Genomic DNA, 15,538 nt, shown 5'->3' with positions numbered 1-15,538 from the left:
GAGGCAGCCGTAACCATTTTACGACAAATTTTGTTTACGCACTTGAGAGGAAACTCAAAAGGCTCTCTGGCCACATTTTGAGTCCACCAATGGGAGGAATCGAATGCCAATATCCACCACCACCAGATGCTGACGAGCCACTTGAGTGCGGCGCACATTTCCACTCCGTGGAACCGAGTGATTCTCGCCGGGGATCTGGGCGGCTATTTAAAGACGGCCCGGAGCGTCCAGCTGAAGCACATTCGCAGCGCAGCCCTCGAGTAGTAAAGATCGGAAAACGAAGGAAAGTCCGTAGTGAACAAGTGTCGAGAAAAGCCACTAGGAAAAACCTAAAAAAAACCTAGAAAACGCCCAAAAATATTCGAAAAATTCTAAAAATGTTGAATATGGAAAGTGCGGGTGTGAGTTCTGCGATGGCGGGCCTGAGCAAATCCCTGACAACGCCCTTCTCCATCAACGACATCCTGACGCGCAGCAATCCGGAATCGCGTCGCATGTCCAGCGTGGACACAGAGCCGGAAACGGAAAAGCTAAAGTCCACCGATCGCGAGCGATCCACCTCAAAGTCACCGCCCCTCTGCTGCCGAGATCTCAGCCTGTACAAACTAGCCCAATCCAAGGAGATGCAGGGAGCAAATCCCAGGCCTACAGCAAACTATCTGCAGTACTATGCGGCGGCGATGGACAACAATAACCATCATAGCCATCAAAACCATCATCACCAGGCAACGGGCACCTCGAACTCCAGTGCCGCGGACTACATGCAGCGCAAATTGGCCTACTTTGGATCCACCCTCGCAGCGCCCTTGGACATGAGGCGCTGCACCAGCAACGATTCCGGTAAGTTTTAAAAGCCTGGCTAATGGAACCATCGCGTTGTATGGCCTATTATATTTCTTTGGCTAATTTTCCCTAATTTTCCCTTTACAGACTGCGACTCACCGCCTCCATTGAGCAGTTCGCCCTCCGAATCGCCACTTTCCCATGACGGCAGTGGTCTTAGCCGCAAAAAGCGGTCGCGTGCCGCTTTTAGCCATGCCCAGGTCTTCGAATTGGAGCGCCGTTTCGCCCAACAGCGCTACCTGTCTGGCCCAGAGCGCAGCGAGATGGCCAAGAGCCTGCGGTTGACGGAGACCCAGGTGAAGATATGGTTCCAGAACCGTCGCTACAAGACCAAGCGCAAGCAGATCCAGCAGCACGAGGCCGCTCTCCTGGGGGCCAGCAAGAGGGTGCCCGTCCAGGTCCTTGTGCGGGAGGACGGCAGCACCACCTACGCCCACATGTCCGCTGCGGGGGCGGGGCACGGCCTGGATCCCGCCCTGATCAACATATACCGCCACCAGCTGCAGCTGGCTTACGGCGGACTGCCGCTGCCCCAGATGCAGATGCCCTTCCCGTACTTCTATCCGCAGCACAAGGTGCCGCAGCCCATCCCGCCGCCCACTCAGTCGTCCAGCTTCGTGACCGCCTCCTCGGCCTCCTCTTCACCCGTTCCCCTCCCCCTGCCGGGCGCAGTGCGTCCGCAGCGAACCCCCTGTCCCAGTCCCAACGGCCAGGTGATGAGTGTGGAAAGCGGAGCCGAGAGCGTTCACTCGGCGGCGGAGGATGGCGACGAGAATGTGGAGATCGACTAGATCTGGATAGATCTCCATCCTGGAGAGGGTTACGTTTTTGTGATAGCCGTAGAAATTGTGTTTTAGTCTCTATGTGTAACCTATAGTTGTCCCATAGCTTTAGTAGCCTTAAGTTTTAGTTGTATCTACCCGAGAGCTAAATAAAATCATAAAAGAAAAGAAACTTGGTCTGTGTTTTGGTTTAATTATCAACTGGCAATTTGATTAATTGTATTGTGCTGGGTTTACTTCTTGTTTGTGTTATCAAGTCAACACGATTAATTATCCTATCGTTAGTCTTTGATTCAAAACATTTCAGTTCTGTAAACAGTTTATAACTTCTCTTGGAAAAACTAGAACATCACTGCGTTAAAATTTGAAGAAGTATTTTCTACTCTTTACTTTTTTATGTTCATAGCCATCAGTAATGATTTAAAGTTCAACCTTAATCGTTTTAGGCTTTATTTTTCAATACTTATAAATTTAATTTGAACATTTATACAGAAAATTCTGCATGATTTTTACCAAATATCTAAATTGAAAGAAATATATTTGTAAATTGTCCTTATGGTAAACTAAGGGTATTTTTAAAACCTTGAAACCGATTGAAAATTGCCCTATGAGTCGTTTAATGGATAATATCCTTACCAAAGTGCTTTAATATATTCGGTATACAGACATTAAATTTGTGGAGAGGAAAGTGAATTGAGAACACAATTTGTTGAGATATTTTGTACGAATATTTTATTTCTTCTGATTAAGTGGAAAAAGAATTGGAGAGTATTCTTTCTCAAATTTTTTTACCTATGCTAACGTATAAATAATTACATACATATTTGCTTCTAGAGACTCATTGACTTTTGAATATTGGAGAATATCTACGCGATCAGCAAATAACATTGAATATGTTCTTCAAAAACTATACAAATATATTAAAAAATTGACTTTATTATTTAATATTAGCTAAACAAATCTAGAAATATATTTACCGTTTACTGTAATCGCACTAAAACAAACTTCTTGGTGAAATTGACCAATATAAAGGATAAATGGCCCAACCCCTCGAATTGCCAATTTGACCACCGAAGTAGTTACTATACCAACAACCAAATACTCAAAACTTTCTATTTTATATAGTTTATATATATAGTTATATATATTTATAACCACAGCAAGAACAAAATACACCTAACTGTTTTGAATAGTTGTTAACCTTTTTAAGAGTAACGTAACTATCCGTATTGGTCAATTTTACCCAAGGAGTTTTAAAATCCAATTGTTATCATAATGTAAGAGAACATTATTTGAAAGAGTTATCGAAACTTGCAGGCGATTGTTATATAAACTGATACCACATGACCTTAATTCGCATCAACAGGCGGGAGAGGCCCCTGGGGCTGCTCAGACCCTCAAGAATGACAGCGATCGGGCGGATGAGGGCCTCGAGAGGCGTTCCGCTGAAGTGGCCATGCGTGTGGCCGGAGCCTTGCGAAAACCGAAATCCGAAAGCCGCTGATGATGACCGACTGTGACGAGCCCACTCAATGTCGACATAGAAGTGCTTCAATGTGTCAGGAGGGTCGGGCCGGACGTCTGTGACCCACAAACCACTGACTTACATACGATCCCCGAGCGCTTTCGCACAAGATCATCGCGGGCGGGGGAGGGATGGGAACGGACATAGACATGTCCTTAGCGGCACAGTTGGTGGCTGACGACGAAGAGGACAAGCCTCAAGTGCCCGGCGGCGACAACTGCAACGGCCCTACCAGGCGATGTTTATAAACAAACAAATGGAATCATAAACTGACGCCCAGGATCTGAACAGGACATGTGACCGTGACAAATATAATCGACTGATCATTGCTAAACATCCACTTCAAGAGGTTCAGGGGCGGTTGGCAACAATGTTGCTCATATTTCTTGTAAAACATTTTCAAATTGCCATTGACAGCATTCACCCTTGCTTCTTTGTTAAAAATGTTACCTAATGTTTCAGAAAAGGTTTCTGAAATTATGTCTTAAATATTAATAGTTTTATACCAAAATAATGCATATAAAATAATATATTCTCAGAATTTTTAAAAGATTTAATTATAAGTGTTACAATAATTTGAGCTACTCTATCTTATGTTAGCCGTTGGCGCCAAAAGTATCTTTAGGGTTAATTTTTCCGAGTGCTGGAAGTCTTCGGAAGTGGGGCATTGAACGTGCGTCTGGTGACTGCCAACTGAAAAAACAATTTTAATATGAGCGATCGCTCTAAGTACATACACTGCTCTTGGGCGCATTCTTAGACTAAAAGCCCGCAGGCATTTGACAAATTTGGGACACTAAAATCGATTGACAGTTGTAATTACTTGTGTCAATAAGAGTTTCAGTGGTGTGAGTATGTATCTTTTTGCCAGTAGGCTCCACAAATCATTCAACAATATTACAGGAAATTTGCCACTGATTCATTCTGTTTCAATGTGTAATGTTATTTAGTCAATTTCTTATTATTATTATTGTAAAATATCATTATAGTAAGTAAACATTTATAATTTCAATATCACAAGATGTAATTTCTTTGCAAGGACAAGAACTTATTTAAAGATACGGTTCAAAAAAAAACATTTTCTTAAATTAATCATTAATACCTGGAACATAAAACTTAAAAAATTAGGAGATAACCTTAAAAATTCAGTGAAATGGAGCTCCTTAAAAATGTAAAATTACTCATAAGACCAGAAATAAAATTCTATAAGCAATTTACTCCCAATCATGCACAAAAATGCCTTGAGTGACAACCCAGATTGAGTGGTTTTCGAAGGGTATGAGTGAATTTTCCGAGACCCTGCCCACTCCACAGACCCTCCCTCTGTTCACCCTGGTTATTCATGGTGTCTTTGAGTGTCAGTTTCAGTTTTATAGCACGCTTCGGATTTCGTATTACCGCGCTGAAGGGTTGAAGAAAACTCGCTGCATGTGGTCTTGGAGTGAAATCCGTTCGTCCTGCTGCCGGCGGCTTGGCTACTAATTTGTTTATATTGCGCCGCCTCCGGATTTGTTTATGCAACCTTTTTTACGACACACATCGCAGGCCGGGGTGCTACGAGATGTCAGCTACTTGACGGCAATCCTTTTAAGCCGGGCCGCCGATATTTGACTTGTAATTAATATGGAAATTAGTCATGCGGCCCTGGGGCCCAAGTGGCGTATGCGCAATCTTTGAACTGCAATTAGTCGTCGCCTGTCACCGGACGTCCTCGGGCGGGGTAAACAATTTTAGCGATATTCGCCAATCGCTATTTGTTTAAACATTTCGCGGAGGCCTGCATTCTTAAGCAGAGAGTGCATTTAATGGCGAAACGCGAAATTCAAAAGAAAATGCCAAAACCCTGGCCCGGACAGCTTAAAGTGTAAACAAAATGCCCGAAACGTTCACTTATTATAAAATGCACTGCATTCTTGTTTTGTTTTGGCCCATTTCGATGCACTTTGCTTTAGCGTTTTTGCCGTTGTCTTCCCGTGCTCCTGATCATCGCCCCTCGGATGTGCCACCCCATCCCGATCCCGACCAAGTCCCCATCCAAGGCAATATCCAAATCCCTCGATCGAAATCGACGTCGTCTGCTGCACACATGTGTGCCATAAAAGGAGGCTGAGGAGATTTTTGACTGCGACTGACACTTCGATTTGCAGGCACCGCTGGGATATGGCTATTGCTATTGCCACTGCTATTGTTGTTGTTGTTGCACGTGTTGTTCTGCCGACGCATTTGTTTATGCAACAGCCCTGCGACTAACAGTTCTTGGTAGGAATAACTTCACAACAAATTCATCAACTAAACTCCAAACTCTAGAGCGGGATACTCTTGGTTCTTGGGGGAGTCCATTAAACCTAATGTACTCTCTGAATATTAAATTATTTGTGTATTATTTAGTTTGGGTTAGCTTTATAAAATTATTAAAACATGTTTAGGCTTTGCATTGTATTTTAATAGTAATGCTTACATTATTAAAAGTGGTCAAAAATATGGTTTAAATAAATATTTTATTTTAGTGTGAAAAATTCAATTTTAAAAACTAAAGATTTTCTATTTTGTTATAATATGTATTAGTTTGTCATTTTGCAGATACTTAACTTAAATGTTACTTAATACTCCATTTAGGCAATTTTATTGGTCTATTGCATTATATTTACAATTACTCTAAAATATAGGCAATACAAATATAAAATAATATAATAAGACATACTAAATTATAATTTATTTAAAAAGAAAATTAGATTTGCCTAAACATGATTAGATTTTCTTTTTGCAATACGGAAATAAGTACACTATCTTCACTTTTGTAGAGTGTTCGAATACCATTATGCCCGTTTCCAACTCGATTTTGTTGTTGAAGTTGTGCTCTTTGTTTTATGGGATGGACCTGGTCCTAAGAGGGGAATCCCGAAAGGGATTGGAGCCAGCGACACTGCCTAATTGCTTTGCTGCCGGGCGGGCGATGGGGTTTGCCAGTGGGAAGGGCGGGGATAGGGATCTTCCCTTCGGTTGGCTAGGTAAATGAATGAATGAAGCTCCCCGAACGATTAACCCACTCACACCCACGGAAACCCGATTGCTCTGTAAACAAAACACGGAAAGCAAAGTACAAATGATGCCCCGGCCCATATATGTTTATTTTGTTTTGAAAATTGTGCGTTTAATTTATAGTTAATTGTTTTCCAGATTTTCATTAGCCAACCAAACCGAGCGGTGACTGTGTGCGGTCCCCGAGAATTCCTGGGAATCCAGCCCACAGACCCGAGCGGGCGGATGATATTATACTCGTACCAATTGTTGATGATGGTGCTATTTGCGCAAGTTGTTCGGCGCGTCCGCCCGTCCCACAAAATGGCCACCCACCTCAATTTCAATTTGAAATTCAATTTCCAACTCAATCTCCCGTCCGGCAGCTGTTGAAAAATCTTTGCGCAATGCCAATTCCAAATCCAAATCAGATCCAGCGAACCGTGGCCACTCCTCTGCTTATTTGGCTTCAAATAAAAAATCATTTAAATGATTTCGAGAACGGCCGCCATAGCGGCATCAAATTGAATGATAAATGTTTTGGCTTTTGTGATTTTGTTTATTGTTCAAATTTCGGGTAAAAAATTTCAAATTTTCACCGCATGCATAAAACGGTTTTGGTGTTCTTCAATTTTTGTTGTCTTCCTTTTACTTTATCGCGTTTTATGGACAGCCATTCAAATCGGCAAATGTTGAGATGATTCCAACTAGCACTAGATGGATGGTTTGTTTTTTCGCGAGCTGTTTAGATGAAAACGTTGTGGTGTGGCAGACTGAGAGAGAGAGATTCGGGATACGCACATGTGTCCAAGTTCCATTGGGGCAACTTAATTAACGTTTTAATGGACCTGCCGACTCGTAATGCCCGACAATTAAAGTCGCAATAGACATTTGGTTGCCCCGCCAGTCGATTCGGGCGTTAGATTGGCCCCGGGGCCAAGAACTGAGTGGGTGAGATGTGATGCTCGAGGTTCCCTCTATGTAGCATTGCCCAATAGACCGGGCGCCTTATCAGCTGCCTGAGCGCTACTAATAGAGCGCTACCAGGCGGAACACACTTGAAGATCCATTGATAAACAGTCACTTGGTATGTGAACGGGCGGGATCTGTTTTTCTCCCTGCATCATTTGGCACCGAAAAGTGTTTGGATGGTTCGAGATGGGAAAACAAACGGAATGGTGTCGTATATGGGTAAACACTTCAATGAATCAGTTTCCTGGGTGGAAAACTTTTGTCGGATCGGAATATTTCGGCTGAGCACCTGCAACTTACTAGGTCGTTAATCTTTTGTTTTCCTCCATTTATTTGGAACAACATAAAAGCGCTTAAAGCCTGTTTAAGTGCCCATTGCTTTGTGTAAACAGTCTTCATATCGAATGCTGAGAAATGATTCACAAGAAGGTGTAGGTGCTTTAGGATTTCACAGTTGACTAGGTGCTCTTTGGGATAAATAAATCAAATGCTTTAAGATATAAACATACCAGTTCTGGGACATAAACTATGGAAGCCCTGTGAAAATGGCTAAATTAAATAAGATTATTTACTTGCATTTTTATTGTATGAATCTTTAGTCTATTAATATCCAGAGTGTTATCACTAAGCTATTCAAAAACAATTACAAATTAAGTACTCAGTGCTTTTCTATTTTTATACGAGTAAATAGCATCTATATATCACAATCAAATGATAATAATTTCTAGTTGGATTAAAGATTAACAAATATACCATTCTTAAAAAAGGTATATGATTTAGTCCCAAGTCTTGGGCTTCCACTAATTGGCTTTTAGGCACTGAAATTACCGAGACTTTTCTGCAACGCATAAATCAACATCAAATTGCCGAAGAAGAGCAGTTTAACGCCTCGTTAGCTTTCGTCACTAAGCTGAGCAATTTCAAATGAATTCCACCTACTTTTTCTTAGTGGCATCCTTTATCTCTCCTCGTTTTTTCTCTTTTATTTTTTCATAATCATTATACGGAGAATTTCCTTCGTCCTGCCACCCAAACGCCTATCGGCCACACCCACTCCAATGTCGGCAGCTATTAGCAGCAATTTTCAATTTCCTTTCTGATGAAGCACATGGCAAGAGAGCAAATTACATGGCGCACAAGATAAGACATTCACTTTTCCTTAGCTTTTCTTTTCTCGCTTATTTTTTCTTTTACCTTTTCTTATTTTTGTTGGATTCCCCCCTTTTTGAGCTCGGTCCTGGCGCACACGTACGCAATTGTCCTGAGCGCTCGTCTTCGATTCGAAAAGAACATTTTCTTGCAATTTCTGCTGGGTGGCTGATGGTTGAGTGGGTCGAGAATAGAGCCCAGACGGGCGCAAATGAACGGCCATTATGTTTATCCGAAGTGAAAGCGAGGGCTGAAGTGAATTTTTAACGAGCCGGGGAGCTGGGGACTTGCTCAGTGCGTTGCAGTGAGTTGGAGAGTTATCCTGCCGGCAAAGGACATGCTTCAATTGAATAAGAAGAAAATTACACTTAAACGCTGCGGCGTGTCGACAGCTTTAGCTTCCCTGGGTGGTCAGCCTTTTGTGACCTTCTAGAGGGTATTATAAAATTGATCTGGGCTTGGGACCAAGTAGAAAATATAGAATATACAATACACGTAGTCAAGTAATTTTAATATAGTAAAAAAGGGTATTTGAACAATCAGAACACCTTTTGAAAGTACCAATATTTATGGTATCTTCGTTTTTCTAAAAAAAAGTTTAAGATATAACTTACTTAACCAAATAACTTAACTTTAGAATATCATATTACTTTAATTTATTTATTTTATTTTTACAACTTAAGGTAACGGGCACTAAAAATTGGACACCTTCGGCCTATATCTATTCTTTTTCATAGGTTTTCTTTCCAATATCCCTTACTGTTCAGAAATAAGTGTATCAAAACTTCAGTTTACACAAGCACTTCTTTCCTTTTCCCTTTTTTGGTTAGCCACCTTTGATTGGGCTGCATTCAGAGGTGGCCATCTAAATTGGCGGTCAATTAGCGATTCCTTCTGGAGACCCTCTAGTTGATCTGTCTTCATCATTCGCGCAGCCATCGCATAAGCACATTCCACCGCCAGAGTATGATTTTAAGTTTATTTGCCTAAGCCGTTGACAGACAAACAGCTTGGGTTCACCCCTTTCCGCTCCCCACACTCAAAAACAGCACTCATACGCCCTGTGCGCCATCTGCATTAACATATCAGTAGTGCGTGCGTGTGTTTGCCTGTTTATCGGCGCTTTTGTTTACAATAAAGCGTAATCATGTGTTACAAATACCAATAATAAAGCCGATGGGCCATGTATGTAACCCTATAGCCCAGGAAGCATCCAGCATGGGGCGTCGCACCCACTTCAATGTCAGTTCGTGAATGCATAATGAGCCCTGGAGCTCCGCGGATCGTGTCTCCGCACTCCGGCCTCAAGTGCACTTGCCGGAGACCCGGTCTTCCAGCCTCCCAGTCTCCCAGTCTCCGGAGTCGTGTAAACATCCCATTCTGGGTCCAAATGGCGCTCTAAATGGCGCTGCCATTGCAGGAAGCAACTGTCTTTGGGGTCATTTTGTTTATGCGATTTTTGAAATTGAACATGTATTTATATTGCATATATCTGGGATAATCGTGTGCGTACTTAGATGTTCCAAGTATAAACACGGGATCTAAAGTTCTTTAATGACAAAAAACCGAGTCTTTGGGATTCCTCAAAATGAATAGTGGGTTGGGATTTCATTTAACAGGTAAGTCTTCTGAATTTCTTATGCTTCAAGTTGAAAATTTTATGATTTTTCCCGGAGTAGTTTTATTGATTCTCGATGATTTGGTAAGCGCATACTTTAGCAGTCTTAGAGGTCATATCATCAATTGGGCAATCCAGGCCCCTGGCAACACGATGATGATGGTGAAATCCCATTAAATGTATGATGAGTGTGCTTTTTGGGGAAGGGGTTTCTTCTCTCCTCAAGACTTTTGCAATTTTGCTTAATTCGAAAAGAACACTTGGCCCAGCACTCAGGCGCCTTAAGTACAATATTGTAGGACCATACCAATTTGGATTCATTAAATACTTAAGTAGAAGCTCAAGTGCCAAAGCTTAAGTGTTCGGGCTGTTATTGCAAAAATATGTATAAGAAGCAACAAAGTGCAGATCAAGTATTTATAAAACATTTTATGGAAATGACCATGTGGGGACTGTCTTAATTTGTTATTAAAATGGCTCAAAAACTCACTTTCTTATTATAATTGTTTTGACCTGTTGCATTATAATTACAAACTTACAATTCAGTTAAAGTCAATACACAGTAATCAAATTTTTTAAGCTTTCCAATTTTCTTTATTTTTAATGCAACACTCAACGTTACTTTATATTTATTCCGATTTTGTCTTGGTGCGGTAGTCCAAGCCAATCGCTTTTAGTTCAGAGCCTGATCAAAATAGAATTGCATTCCGAGCACCGGAACAGCGTGATAAACTGCCTCTTGCATTCCAAAGAGTCCGCCGTGGGCAATGAAAACTTTAACATTCGGATGGGCCAATATATCGTTGGTGTAACCACTTTTCAGTCCTGACATTGTCGGGAATATTCGACCACTGGTCGCTTTCGAATTTCTAAAGGACACGTTGTTCTAAGCTGCCGAAGACTCCTAGGAACATCTTCATCATGTCAGCACTGCGCACTTGAAATCCTAAAAATGCCAATGATTTATATACATAGCTTTAATGCAAATTCAGATTTTAGATACATCTTTTAAGATTTGGTTAAGTTAGGGCCTGTACTATTTTATTTTTAACTCACCTAAACTAAAGTAGATAGCACCGAACTCTGCATCATCAAGGAAGTTTTTTATGTTTTCTGGCAGAGCTTTGGGTGGCTGGATTTGCAGTCCACCCACCGAAATCATGCTTAAGGACATTGGTATCGGTGATGTCAGCGGCATGTAGCTGTTTATTAGTTAATCCGAGATGTTTCGTGCTTAACCGTCGGCACTTCTGGTAAAAACTTGCCAAAATACTTCTTGATAATGGCATCCTGGGCCGGGTAAAAGGAGACTTTTTTCAATCGCTCCCACAATGTCATTCTATCGGTGCATTTCATTAAAGTATTTGGGACGTATGATAAGGGATTTATAGAGCCAAAGATTTGGCTGAAGTAGTTGGCATAGGCAAAGGGTGCTATGGTAATGACGGGTACTTGGTAGAGATGGCCGAGCATTAGAGCACCCTCATTGTAGAACTGTGCCGCAAGGAGAAGATCGATTTTACCGATCTTATCTTTGGCGTGAATTTGATCCTGAACTTCCGGATGGGCCAGTGCAAAATCCGTTGATTGGATACCAATGTGTTGGCTCAGACGCAAGTGTGATTCCTGACAAGTCAATCATATCCAGCGCCAATTTTGTATTCATCTTTGCAGAAACTGTGGAAAAATATGTTAGAATTTATGTTTTCTAAGTACTAAACTGACTTACCATCTCCCCATGAGTCATAATGGTGCAAAAGAATTTCTCTATAGTTTGGCCCCAAGTTTCCTTGGCCAACGAAAACGGAGCTATGAATGTGACCTCATGTCCACGTTTTACCAGTTCTCTTATAATAGCATTTGTCATCGTAAAATGGCTAGGTATGGGTAGGAAGAAAGGTGCCAGAATGCGGGCTCAAAAAGAAAAGCAACTTTATAAGTAGTATCTGCGGTTTAAAAATATATAAAAACGGTCAAATAATACATTCTGGGCTAAAATTATTATTAATTGAACTCGGTTTTAGAAAGCAAACTATTTATTTTATATCTTAAGCACTCGCGAGACACAGGTATACTGCTCAGGGAACAATCTTGGCAGAAGTTTTTATATACTACCTCATCTTTCTGCGGGGGTATTTCTTTTATTTTGTCAAAATTCGGATAGATAAGTCTGTAGATTGTTTCAGTTCAACGGCACTGCATGATACCGATAAAATACCTTATTAAGTTCCCCATCTTCTAGTCAAGTAAGTAATCTTTAATGATAAGAGTTAAGTCAACACATTTTATCTATGAGTGCAAAAAATCTATATAGATACCCGGCAGTAGTATGAACTTGATAAAAGGTGTTTACATTTTTAAGTGATTATCTGCTGTCTTTTACTAAAATCTTTTTGGGTACTTAAGCTTAAGCTTTAATACCAAATAATATTAAAGAAAACATGTAGTTTACTTCCTATTTTTGATCCTTTGATGTATATTAAAAAAATTTCCAGTTATGTAAAAAGACATGACCGAAGTGATCTTTAAAAAAATATTCTCCTCATTTCAAAACTTACCCCTACAAGTTTATGTAGTACTTCCCAAACGATAGGAAGTAGTAAATAAATCACAAAAAAATTAAATATTTGCTTCCCGGTTGCCACCCAGTATTATTGTTGAACGCGGGGCCCATATATCATTTCGGGCGGAAATACGGTTCGCGAGGAAGGTATATGGAACAAATAGAGATGAGACACAATAAAGAGAAAAATAGTAGGAACTGTGGCAAATTAACAGTATAATAATTGCGCGTTAGTCTAATATCAATATCAGAATCAATATCACCTTTAATAAGGTTGTGCATAAAAATAGTAACAAGCATTATTCTACGATTTACTAGAGTAGGCAAATAAACCAAAAGCAAACTACTCGGATAAGAAGGTAACCCAACGATTTGATCCCAGTTTAAACCACGTAGGACAAAAAGAAAAAATTGTTTTTTTATCGACTCAATACGGTCAATGTGCACTTGATGTTGTGTACTTTAAGCCGAAGAACAATTTTCCAGATTAGGGCGAACAGGGGAGGTAAATAACAATTTGGTTGTAAATAAATCTTCAAATTTTTTTTTACCAACGCTTTATGAACCCATGAACACTTTATAGCTTAATACAGTAGAGGTTATTTACAGTAGAAGTTATTTAGGAGTCATATTTAAGATTTATGTCCAGAACAACACCTAAGCCGTTGACTTGTACTCGGTCCAGTGGCATGTTCTGAAAAGAATAACTCATAACACCATTCCTGGAATCAATTAAGATCTCACTGCAAGCAGAACCCAGATTCTACATTATATGGTAACAAAGCTTAACCACATCAGCATATATTAGTGTTACGATAGAGTGAAGCTCAATAATAATCCGAGTAAAAAGCAAAGGGACTAAAGGACTACCCTTAGGCCCTCCAGATGTCACGTATATATTCATTTAAAATATAAACCTCTAAGTTCTACCACTCAAATAACTTGAAATCCAAGTTGATAATTTATTGGGGAACCCGAACTGATCTAATTTAAATACAAGAAGAGAATGGTTTAGAGGCTCAAAGGCTTTACTTAAATCCGTATGTAAATCGTCAGTCTTCAACTTTATGTTACATACATTTATTATAATAGATGTCAATTCGAGTAGGTTAGTGGTGGTCGATCTTAACTTAAAAAACCATGTTGACACGGTGATATCAGCTGACTGAGCAATTACTGTTGAGAACATTTAAATCCAATCGAGCCACCACATATCGTGAGAAATCGGATGGCTTACCCGACTTTTTGTTCTTTTTATAAGTGTTTCTTTTAAGGTTTCTGACACTATAAAGCGCATTGGTAAACGAAGGAGGCCCGATTTGCATTGAAGGAAGTCTATCAGGATGGCAATCATTATAAAATGGGTTTAAGACGCTATAAAATAATTCAGAGCCTTTTTCAATGTCAATGTAATTGTTAAAATTTGTCCAATTATACTGGGAAATCATATAGCTTATAAGCATCTAAACTATAGTTTAGGGGAGGCAAATTTTTAATTTCATTTGTCTTCTGAGACAACAAGTGCGTTAATTCTAGATACCGTGACTTCAGAAGAGCCTAAAACAAATACAAGATCTAATTGTCTGTGTGGTGAATTACATATAAAGCTTACTTGCTGTAATGATAATTCAAACAGACCATCAATAAAGTTATGGACAGATAAAGGTGTAGAGACAAAAGAGTCAGTAGAAGCGGGCCAAGGAATATCAGTGAGATTGAAATCACCCAGATTTGGAAAGATGGGATAGGACAGATTTTACTCCAGACAAATGGTACTCTTAAATTATTTTGTCAGATCCAGGTCAAATATAAGAACAGGTTACAAAAATAAGTAAGGATCGCAAAGAAACTTTTACACTAACAAATTCCATATTGTCAGGGCTATGAGAGTATATTCTCTCCGATGTTAGACAAGAGGTAACGGCAGTCAGCACAAATTTACATTTAAACTTTCAACAATTATCAAACAGTTTCGTAGAGCTATCATTGGCCAGAGCTATGTAGCCATCCAAAAAAATTAAAATTTAGTTTTGTTAAATTGTCAATATAAAAACAATTAGGGCACCAGTACCACAGATCTTAATACAAAAATTTTTCAAAGTCACATAGCACGAGATAAACGCAACCGGTCACAAGTGACGCTAAATCGATTTTTTGTGAATGGTGTGCTGAATAAGCCCCAATGCTGTTGATTTATTATCCCTTGTAAACATTTTGAATCACCAGTCTTCCAAAGATATGTATTCACCCATTTAACCATATGAATGGTTAAATTGCCATTAAACTCAACGCGCCAATTTGTAGGCAATTAAATTTTATGTTTGAACTGGAATTTGGGCAGATTCTGTGACGTCCGGCCTGAACTTCTGTGGGGATTGGGATTGTGAATTCTGATCAGTACCGCATTCGCACCGATCATTCAATTTGGCAGCCATTCGAGGCGGACTTATTATTATTGTTTACTTTGTCATATTTTGCCAATGTGTTTTTATTGTTCTGCGGGCCGCATTCGTACTCGTATTTAGATTGCCTCTATTTGTTGCTGCATGCCAGCAGTGATACTTTGTTTATTGTCTCGGCCAGGCCAAATAAATGCAACGACTTTCTGCGGTAAATTTGGCATTTGCCGATTGGCATTTGGCGGGTGCTTGCTGCGACTTGGCCATAAACCTTGATCGGTCATGTGTTTCCCGCAGAGGAGGGGCTCAAGTGGATGAAGTTATTGCAAATTCTCTAATCTTGGGATAATGCCCATTCTTGGCAATCACTGCAATGATCTCAACGGCCAAATGCGGCCATAAATTCCGCGTCGGATGGCCAAGTGTTCCATCAAAATCAAAGCTTTTAAGCCGCTGCCTGAAGTGTTTCGCTTGCGTTCTAATTTGCCTTTGCAGCGAATGCGCAATTAGCCGCTATTACATTAATAATACGCGTACTTGTTTTCGGCCGACCCAATGGTAATTGAAAAATCGGCTATTTCCAATGTGGAAATCGAAACAGAAATGGAATTGAAAAGCGCACATTTGGCCAAAGTGAATCGTCTGTACTTAAGAGCTTAAAAGTGCGCA

At 40.3% G+C, this 15,538-nt stretch overlaps 2 protein-coding genes across 2 annotated transcripts; one reads left to right on the top strand and one right to left on the bottom strand.

The window, feature by feature from the left end:
• The first annotated feature begins 269 nt into the window (after positions 1 to 269).
• LOC119560324 (homeobox protein bagpipe) lies at positions 270 to 1,731 on the top strand. The gene is made up of 2 exons (XM_037873705.1): positions 270 to 840; positions 931 to 1,731. The coding sequence occupies exons 1-2, from the start codon at positions 378 to 380 to the stop codon at positions 1,632 to 1,634; spliced, it is 1,167 nt and encodes a 388-aa protein (XP_037729633.1). The 5' UTR covers positions 270 to 377; the 3' UTR covers positions 1,635 to 1,731.
• An 8,849-nt stretch (positions 1,732 to 10,580) lies between these two features.
• LOC119560202 (UDP-glycosyltransferase UGT5) lies at positions 10,581 to 12,142 on the bottom strand. The gene is given in 8 exon segments (XM_037873565.1): positions 10,581 to 10,710; positions 10,712 to 10,853; positions 10,964 to 11,140; positions 11,143 to 11,531; positions 11,533 to 11,584; positions 11,637 to 11,693; positions 11,696 to 11,821; positions 12,115 to 12,142. Coding segments are annotated over 8 exon segments (1,101 nt in total).
• Between the last annotated feature and the right edge of the window lie 3,396 nt (positions 12,143 to 15,538).

The sequence above is a fragment of the Drosophila subpulchrella genome, unplaced genomic scaffold, assembly GCF_014743375.2.
Source record: "Drosophila subpulchrella strain 33 F10 #4 breed RU33 unplaced genomic scaffold, RU_Dsub_v1.1 Primary Assembly Seq354, whole genome shotgun sequence".
NCBI lineage: Eukaryota > Metazoa > Arthropoda > Insecta > Diptera > Drosophilidae > Drosophila > Drosophila subpulchrella.
The sequence above is the reverse complement of the archived record's forward strand: the minus strand, read 5'-3'. Positions and strand labels throughout refer to the sequence as shown.

What these genes read in the sequence shown, in the direction of transcription:
- LOC119560324 (XM_037873705.1), top strand. Translation starts at nt 378, where the DNA reads ATGTTGAATATGGAAAGTGCGGGTGTGAGTTCTGCGATGGCGGGCCTG. An exon ending in CTGCACCAGCAACGATTCCG is followed by an intron (nt 841 to 930) that starts GTAAGTTTTAAA and finishes TTCCCTTTACAG; the next exon opens with ACTGCGACTCACCGCCTCCA.